At 39.1% G+C, this 9,709-nt stretch overlaps 1 protein-coding gene across 3 annotated transcripts in view; it reads right to left on the bottom strand.

The window, feature by feature from the left end:
- MED13 (mediator complex subunit 13) overlaps nt 1-9,709 on the bottom strand; it is a 56,597-nt gene that overhangs the window by 8,100 nt on the left and 38,788 nt on the right. For all 3 annotated transcript variants that reach the window (XM_009323935.1, XM_009323943.1, XM_009323951.1), the window contains 9 exons: nt 9,525-9,646; nt 8,222-8,312; nt 7,846-8,060; nt 7,195-7,391; nt 5,054-5,970; nt 3,414-3,581; nt 2,082-2,305; nt 1,336-1,525; nt 345-810 (listed from right to left, as the gene is read on the bottom strand). In XM_009323935.1, the coding sequence (XP_009322210.1) occupies nt 345-810; nt 1,336-1,525; nt 2,082-2,305; nt 3,414-3,581; nt 5,054-5,970; nt 7,195-7,391; nt 7,846-8,060; nt 8,222-8,312; nt 9,525-9,646 (2,590 nt within the window). The remainder of the gene's footprint in view (nt 1-344; nt 811-1,335; nt 1,526-2,081; nt 2,306-3,413; nt 3,582-5,053; nt 5,971-7,194; nt 7,392-7,845; nt 8,061-8,221; nt 8,313-9,524; nt 9,647-9,709) is intronic.

Raw genomic sequence — 9,709 nt, 5'->3', positions numbered from 1 at the left:
CCTGTGCCCTCCTCCCCCCCCCGCCCCCCCCCCCCTTAAAATATAGAAGTGAGTAGTTTGGTGTATTTTTTTCTCTTTAGAGAGAGAAGAAAAAAAGAGAAAGTTTATTTTTGTACCACAGCACACACTGAGATGCAATTAGAACTGCAGCTAAGATTGGAATCAAAAAGTTCAGCTCCACCATGAATGAACTCCCATTCTCCCTAAAAAGCAGCCTGGTGACTAGAAAATACATAGGAGATTTTTACTGAGGGGACGAGAGCGGCATTAATAGGTTCACGTTAGTTGAGCTGAGGGTTTGGGTTTTTTTTAGCTGAAGCAGGTTTGACTCTGCAGTTCATTACCTTTCGGAAACCTCTGGATGGGGCTGTGCAGGCGCTGAAGTAGTATCTCCAGACATCCCCGCTGTTTGCAGTGTTGGCTGTGGCTGCTGTCCTCCTGTTTGCCCATTTTGGACTGTTGCAGCCTGGGCGGGCAGGGAGGCAGAAGTGGTATTGTTCATACTGCTAAAAGGCGGAAATGAAGAAGGCTTGCTTGTTGGTATCCCACTGCCTATATTGGCAGAAGAGGACGATGGGGCAGTGGTCGTCAGCGTTGAATTAGCTGTAGTAGCTGCAGAAGACATGGCACTGTTTGATGTTGCTGTCATAGTACTACTGGTGGGAGCTGCAGGAGCAGACGATGGAGTGTTAGGATTTCCAGCATTAGCTGTCACAGGGGGCAGAGCAGAAGCCGGCTGGCTGGAGGGAGGGACCAGATTTGTTTGGGAAAGTAAAGAATTGTCCAAAGGCTGAGAAGCAAGATAAGGACCTAAAACCAGAAAAAAGCATAAATTTTATATTGCAGCTGTTCTTAAACATACTTCATCTATGTAAGTATACAGTTTTAACAAAACAGAGAGCAAACCCTTAGCATACATTTTACCTCTCAAATTAAAATACCTGTATTAAATTTTCAAATTCTAGCACTCTCATAAGACTCTTTCAGAAATATCCAGAAATCTATTTTAATTTTTTTTTTTTCCCATCCATGCTGAATTGCTAGAAATCACTGCTTGAGAATTTAAGTCACCAATACAAAAAGACAACCAAAGTCCCTGTCAGGCAGCAACGCTGCCGCTCCCTAAAGATACTGCTAGAATATAAGAAGCCATTTTAGCACATATCTAAATATATGGGGGTTTGGATTTCTGCCCTGCCCCCCCAAGCTTAAAACCAGAAAACTGCAACAAGCAGTAAGACTCAATGAACAAATGCAATGATTTCCTCTCCTCTACTGGAATGGAGTTAAGTCGTAACTGTATGAAATAAGAAACACTAAATAAAAATTTCATACCCAGCTCATATCTGCAGACTTGGGCATATAGTTTGAGTTTGGAAAATGCTTCATTGTTGGCATTAGCTGTCTGTGAGAACCATTCTGTGACCAACTTCTCAGAAAGTTTCTTTGAAGCGGTAGGTCCAACTCTCATGATCCCATCAGGCAATAACTTACAGATAGGTCTGTGCTGACCAAGCCTGCATGACTGCGAAGAAGGTAAAGAAGATGCAAGATAAGGAATTTGTAAGCCTTAAAAACTGTTAAATATCACACAAAGGAGCACATATATAAAGACAGAGAACTCGTAGTTTAGTTATGATATTCCAAAGTAACATTTAATTCTAGAATACTACACCAGTATGAAATATTTAATAGTGATTTTATGGTGTATTTTCAGGTTTTCCTAAATGCAAGAAAAACAGGTTCATACATCATCTACTCTAATCTTAATCGCAATCCAAGTAATACATGCATTTAATTAATTAATTAAATGCCGCTAAAACAATTAAAATGGTAATACAGAGTTTTACCACTGAGTGGCGTTTATCAGATAAAGACTCCCAAAAGGAATGGTGAGCAGCAGGAACAACCCTTATCTTCCAAGTGCCCATTCCTAAAATCCTTTCTAGTAGCTTTCTGAGACGGCATTCTGTGCAAGCGTTTATATCATCTGAGACAAGCCCAATAGGTAGTTATGAGTATGTATTAGAAACAGTCTTTCAAAAATCCATTTCACTGCTAACTGCCATTAAGTAATGTACCTCGTATATTGCAGTCAGATCCCTAAAGAAGCTTTTTGCTCCGTTCAGCAGAGCCTCATTCTCAGGGCACACCACAACATAAGCGACATCTCTTTGAGATCCGTAAGGTTCCAACATCAGCCTCTCCCAATATGGCAATGCAAATGGAGACAGCACCAGAAAATCGTAATCGTATCCCAACAAAAATGTTGGGATTGGCAGTGGTTCCGGGGACTCATCAGTTCCTGGAAAAGCAAGACACAATATATTAAGCAGGAAGCTTAAAATTAACACCCTGCTTTTAGGAAACATGACTAGAAAAAAACCTAGTGTTCCCAGCATCTAACAGGAAGTAGCACTGATTATAAATGGAATAGTTCTCATTTTAACAGATGAAAACGAAAAACCTGCAGTCATGATCCAACCCTCTGCAAAAAAGCATCAGCTAATTATTTTTATTTGAAATCTCTCAGGGCCTCAAGAAGTTCCACAGCTGTTTAATATTTCTATCAGTATACAGACAATCAGGAACGGATCTTTACTGTCCAGGAAGCCTTCCCCACAGAGTGTAAGCAATCAACGATCAAAAAAAGAGGCGGAAGAAATGTAAATAGTATAAGCAGATATGTAAAGGACCACAGAAGGAAAAAAAAAAACCACCCACCTTAAGAACATGCGTTTACATGTACGCTAAAAGTATAATCACCATGTTCTAAATATAGCTACAAAAGATCCGCTGGTGAAAGGTCACTCTTCTACACAGTGGTAAATCAATCTCATATGCTAATGAAGTCAGTTTAAATCTTCAGTGCACAAAGTTTACCTTGTATCTGTAAATGTGCATCACATGTTGGCCACTCCAAATATTTATCATAGACAACACACTGGATAACCTCAGATCTTCAACAGAGTTCTGAAACTACTGAGCAATAAAGCACACTTTTTCAAGCATTTCAAAGCTAGTATTTTTAACTACTCTATTTTTAGAGTAATTAAAATGGAGTAATTCTTCTGAGTAAAAAAAAAAAAAAAAAAGCAATTACTCTGTTTTTAACATTAAATCCATCTTCGCAATTTCAGTCCCTCACCTGGAGAAGTGTCAGGTGTATATAAACAGTGCAATTGAAGCTGTTAATTTTAAACACACATATTCCTTAAAACAGTAAATGAATTAAAGATATAAATATTTTCTGTTTTTCTAAAGAGAAGAATTTTCCCCTAATAGCTCTTGTTAGTTTAAAGAAAGGTCAAATGCTGTTTAGAATTCCAATAGGCTGAACAGCATCCAGACACTGAGGTTTGGTGGCTGGATCAAGTAGAGATTAACAGACAGGAATCTACACAGCAGTTTACCGTAAGAGCCTCTGCCAGCCATTTTGTGAAACTGTTGCCACGTGAGGGGGCCTTGCACACCCCAAGACCGGACTGTTCGCTTTTTCTGAATTGCATCCTGAAGAACTGGCTGGAGCGAGAGGAGCATACGAAGGATGTCCTGGGAACACTGCATGCTCACATCCACAACTGAAAGGACAAAAAAATTGTCAAGGCCTACCGCAACAACAGGATAAAATAAAGCCCTCCACAAACAACCCAGAATCCTAAACCACCTTGATTTTAATCAAAGTCACTCTCTTCTGAAATGTACATGCAGGCCACCCAAAGGCCATGATATAAAAAGTCAAGTACACAGATTTAGAGTTCTCCCTCTTCCCCTCTCAACCACTTAAAAAAAACACAGATGGATTTTTTTTTTCCCCTGTAGAGCTTTTTCCTTTGAAAGCCTTACCATCTTATGATTTAAACTAAGGGAAAAAACCCTAAAATTAAAAAACAAAAAAACCCCACAACGAAACAACAACAAACCCACCACACAACCAAAAAACCCCCTACCCAAACAAACGAGTTGTACAACCCTTAAACTACAGGATTTTCCCTCCAAATAAAGGAGGGTTAGGCAGACTGCCACCCAGTGCTCACTTCATAGAAGTTGAGGGAAGCCTCAAACAGTCACAGCCCATTTCATCAGCTTGCCACCACTATGCCATTTAATGTACAGTGTTTAAGAATAAAAAGCTGACACAAAATTTGGTGTGGCTATAATTTCATCGCCTTCCATTTAAAAGTATCTTTACATCTTTTTATCCTAAATACCAAGGTCACGATAACACTGAGTCTTCTCCTGGGTGCCCAAGAACATTGATTTATCTATAGCCTGGGCTTTTAAACTTAATCCCCCACCGATACACAGAAACCTAGCTGTGTTTTACTGTTAGTCCTCCTCATCCTCATTAACAACTATGAATCGCAGCTAACTGCTATCAAAGTTTCATATTTCACTGTTCACCCTGCTAGAGTTGCTACTTGAAGAGACTATTATTGAGAGGAAAAGCATGCAAATGCACACAATAAAGGGTATTCCACGAGACAGTATATCATTAGTCAGGCCCTCGAAGGAAAAAATCCAAGGATCTCTGGCAGATCCAACATACAGCGAAGGCTACAATAGTGCTTTATTTGCCACACAGGCCATTAAATTACCGCCTCCCCTTGAAGAAGAGGGGGAAGCCAACTGAATCATAAATCTTGTTTAATTCTACCACAGTAGCCTTGACGATACAGTAACCATTTGAACCACCTACACTTCCTATGTACACTCATTCCACAGAGCCTCTGTAGATGCAGTCACCAAAAGCTGCTTTAAAAGAATAAGCCTAGTGAAGCGTTGTGGACAGTTACTGTGGTCTTACATTACACTTCAAATTTATGTTAGGAATTTACAATTGATGGTAGCCAAGGCCTACACTCTGCTTGGTGTCTGGTACGAGCACAGAACCTAAAAGGAATGGTTATTCTGAACACTGTTAAAACAGAAGTTTATGCAAGCGTGCAGGTGGAAACACAGTCTTAAGCATCCAATATTCACAAAGGAAAAACAAAAAACCGAACCCTTAAAAGAAAAATTCATAGGTGGACAAGTAGTTTTCAATATTTACCATTTCTTTTTGACCAGTGGTGCAAGCAAGTAGTTTTCACAAGTGCTTCATCAACTTTCCCTCCTGACATATTGTCCATGAACTGCCGTCCATGTTCCAAGGCTAAGTAGCAGTCATTGCAACAATCCCTTTCTTCTACACGTACCAGGTTGCTAACTGCACCAACTTTGGGAATGGAATCTTGATCCGCTGCTCCAAACGGCGAGAACAAGTTGGTGCATTGATCCTGCAGCAACAGTATTAACTCATCGGGCAGTTTCTCAGGTTCTTTCAGTCCTCCACTGCCATGTTCAACAGAAGTAGCTCTGAGAGCTTCAAAGCGTTTTTCTGCTTCTTTGCCGCACTCCGTATTACGTCCTAGAATATCCAATTCATCTTCAAGAAACAGTCCAGAACTGTTGCCAAATTTTCTATTCATAACAGCACTGAAACCACAGGTACACCTATACTGGGCCTCTTGTGTTGGATCAGGAATGTAAACTCCAACATCAGCACCTTTGATGTTCATATTGCAAACACATATGCAGCAGCTGTCAAAGTTACAGTCTTTGAAGAGATTCATTACAGACTCTGAGAGGATGAGATTCACATAAAGACTGTGTGCCTCTGGAATGGAAGGCACAGTTGCAGGTTCAACAGAATTAAGCGGTCTACATGTCGATGGTGTGGAAGCTGGTGAGTATAAATCAGAGTTCTCATATTTGACTGAACCCTGTGCACTTGCAGGTCCACCAGCTCCACGAGGTGTTCGAGGAGTCCTTGGTGTTCTAGGAGTTGGGAAACGAGGGGTGGAAGGAGAAGGGAGAATTCCAGCTCCACTGTTACTGGGAGGTGCACTACTTGGTGGCATCCCAAACGGAGTATGAGTTTGTGGTGTGTATGCAGGGCCATACTCTTGATCCATAGTGCTTCCATCACTAATAGCAGCCACAAGAAGAGGGAAATACTTTAAGTACACAACATACTGGTTTTGAAGTTTAAGTCTCAAATTTCTAAAGAAGGACCTTCCTAATTAATATTTGCTTTTTTAAACTAGTCTTTCATAATCCACAGCAAGATTTTCATTCCCTAAGGAACTTCAAGAGCATTTGTTCTAAATGACTTTGCAGGACTCCCACTGACAGCACTGTTAAAGAATCTTTCCCCTCCTCCTTTCGTCTTTTCCTCTGCACAAAGCTTCCAGGAAAGAAGTGTGGTCAGAATAAATTATAAATTCTATGGTTGTATGGAGTCTAAAGGACACCTTTTTTTGTTCATGTTTTATTTACACGTTGTGTTGACACACACTAAGAAAATATATCGGGTCTATCAACAGTGGATTCAGCTGGATCCACGAGGAAAATATCACCTGGAAACGTTTAACATTTTCTTTCCTAAGCAGCTGAGTATCTCCAAAGCCCTATAAGGCTAATGTGACCTGGAAACATATTGCTTATGAATGACCCTATCAGAAACAAGGTCAGAATTTACTCCAAGATTTAATATTCATGTAATTTTTTCAATGAATACATAGCCTCCTTGATGCCTAATCCATTTATACCAGCTACTAATGCAGAAGAGAACGAGGAACGAATATTTTCAAGAACGGCCAGCAAGACCATCACTACCAAATACAGATTACAGAAATGCCTACTGCAGTGTCACACTGGGCATAGCTTCCAATCAAAGGAAATGTTTTCCTAGTCCCAATACAGCTGAGATTACTGCTATTTAAGAAAATAATTTAACAAACAGAAGCACCACCTGCTAAGCCCTTACAATACCTACAACACCACCACAAAAACAAAGTCCCAAGTTTACATTTATCTTGATTGTTACCATCTTCATTACTTATTAAAACTGGACTTGCACCATTAAGCTTCCCCAAGAAACCTTTAAATGAGACAAGGAATAAAATGTATGCACAGTTAAGAAGCTATTTGAGAAGACAGCCTCTTACAGTAAGGTTTAATCATAAGGATTTTTTTTTAAAGGCTCTTGTCAGTTGTATAAACTGACCAGAGCCAGTGTAAATCTGTAATGAGAAATACAAATATTTCTCATTACAGATTTACAAAAAAAAGAACACTTTAGGGGTGCTTCCTATAGTGTGGTTAACTGACCACCTTACAAATCTTAAACATTTGCGGCGCAGGTCATACCCATCTTTGATAAATGGCATGGCAGGTCCCGGAGGAAGTAAATCCAACTTTCCCACAGTCCAACTCTGGCGATAAATGCATTCTTCCGGCAGTTTGATGGGAGGAAGACACTGGCTAGGAAGCGTCTTCAGTGGTGCAAACATGGAACATCCCACTAAAGCTTGACAGTTCTCAGGTTTATAAACATAAGAATAATCCTAGAAGTTAGACATGGTAAAGCATCAGCATGTAAATTAGATAACTTCAGCAATTAAAATGCGTCTCAAAAAAATGTGACTAAGTTCAAGCAGTAGTTCTTTAATATTTAATCCTGATACAGCTGCAAAAGAGGAAGTTAGATTTATACACACATCATTCGCACCCACGGTCCTCCAAAAAAGCAATATGCCAACACAAGACAAACAAACGAACTACAATTACTCAAATGCATTCCTTCAAGCTTACTAATGGCTAATTATGTATTACTCTTTCTTGAAGTTTAAGTGGTAAAATACTATATTCTACTTACTAGAATGTGCATTACCTACCCCAGTATAATGCAGGACACAGGTTAAAAAGTGTACTTAGCTTTCCACAGTTCCTATTCAGGATTAAGTAATAACTGAACAATAATCGTTAGAAACATTTATCAGGACTATCAGCACCACCTACCTTTATTTCAGCAGGTTTGGGGCTGCAGAAACCCTCATCTACTTCAATTCTGAACTGAGCTCCCACACTAGAGCTATTCCCTTCAAGTACTGTTCCTCCAAGTGTAGTGTCCATACTGCCATATTCCTTATTATTCATGTTCATTGGAGAAAATCCCATAATATGTTGTTCCAAAGAAGGTGGAGTTGGATACATTTTATGGAGATCTGCAGTGCCTAATTTCAGATTAGAAGTAGGCTTTAGAACATGAAAACATTTTGAAGTATTTCCTTTGTCTTAAAATTTCAGTAGGGCAGATGAAACATATGTTTCCAACATATTAGCAATCAAATGTTTAGAGCTAGTATTCTATTTGGAAAAAACAAATAAAGCTTACTTATGCATGACAGTGGGTCTAGATTTCCTGCTTTTGCCTCTTTGCAGTTGGATTTGTCATCAGCGCCATTCACCGTTCTTTTAGATCCAGGCTAAGAAAGAAGTATTGTAATAAAATCACTTCAGACATGAACACACGTTCATATTTCCTGCTAACAGGAAATTTCATGTGCAGTGGACATACAAAGCTGAGATTTTATTTTAATTTTTCTAAATATTATACAAATCAGAAGCCCAATGCTAGTAGTTGGGGTTATACTTGTCCTCCCTTAATACTTGTAACTCAGAGAATGCTCTCCCATCAAGTCATGATGCTATTAAAATGAAAGACTGGTTATAAAATAACTCTCAGCCTGTTAGCAGACATATTAAAAAAAGCTAAATAGGGCTGCTCACAATCTATCAGAAAAAACATACACACTCCCAAAGCCATGCTAACATTACTGATGTTACCACATGAACAGGAATAGAAAAGAGAAACACAAATCCTGGAACAAGAGGTACAAGGAAGAAAAGCTGTTGAAATTAAAAGAACAAGAGATATTTTACAATGTTTAGACAGTACTAAAGTCTATAGAAAATAAGAGTCTTCATGTTTAAGAGCAAATACACTTGCTTTATGTAATGATGACCTTTGATGGCTGTTAAGATCCCTCAGCCCTTACTCAGCTACAGCTCCCATTAAAGTTGATGGGCATTTTGTCCGGGTAAGGGGATTTAGGATTAAGCATGGAGCAAAGTACAGTTCAGAAAAGACAACTGATTACAAACAGTATTGAAATAGAAACTAGAAAGATAATGGATTCAGAGCCATCGGAGACTGCAAGAGAAACTGTTCCAAGACAATAGCTGCCGCAATGAAGCAGCTTATTTGGCAGAATGTCCACGTGTTTAAATGCCTCTTCTCTTTCAGAAGTTTTCGTTTTGTTTCAGCATTACCTTTATTGACTAGTTAAACAGAACCTAGACCATAGGAAAAGAGCACTAGTATCACTGTTGAATCTGTAAAATTGTAACTAAAGGTATATTCAAGAAGCATATACTGTCTAGATAGTAAGGATAGAAGACCAAAAGCTTGTTTGTATCAAAAATATGATTGTATGAGTCAACCAGAACAGTACGTCTGCTATAGAGGAGCCACAGCACTTGCTAATATGCATGTTTTGCAACCTCTCCTACAAATGCCAAAAAAAAAAAAAAAAGACACGCACACACACCCCAACAACCCAAAACCACAAAAAGACATACTTGTTCCTTGCAGTTTTTTTGTCTAGCAGCTGCTATTACTTTTGCACATCACTTACTGTTAGTTCATCTTCATCAGAATTGAAGAGATTGTCAAGGTCAGTGTAAGAGACCACTAGGTCTGTTTCATGGAACAGACTAGTTGATGCAGTGCGAGCATGAGCAGCAATACGTTGGGCATCTATAAAGAAAAACATTACAAAAACATTGGCAATATAGATTCATTAAAAAAAAAAAAAAAAGA

The sequence above is a fragment of the Pygoscelis adeliae genome, unplaced genomic scaffold (assembly GCF_000699105.1).
Source record: "Pygoscelis adeliae isolate BGI_AS28 unplaced genomic scaffold, ASM69910v1 Scaffold290, whole genome shotgun sequence".
Classification (NCBI taxonomy): domain Eukaryota; kingdom Metazoa; phylum Chordata; class Aves; order Sphenisciformes; family Spheniscidae; genus Pygoscelis; species Pygoscelis adeliae.
This window is presented reverse-complemented; position numbering and strand designations above follow the sequence as displayed.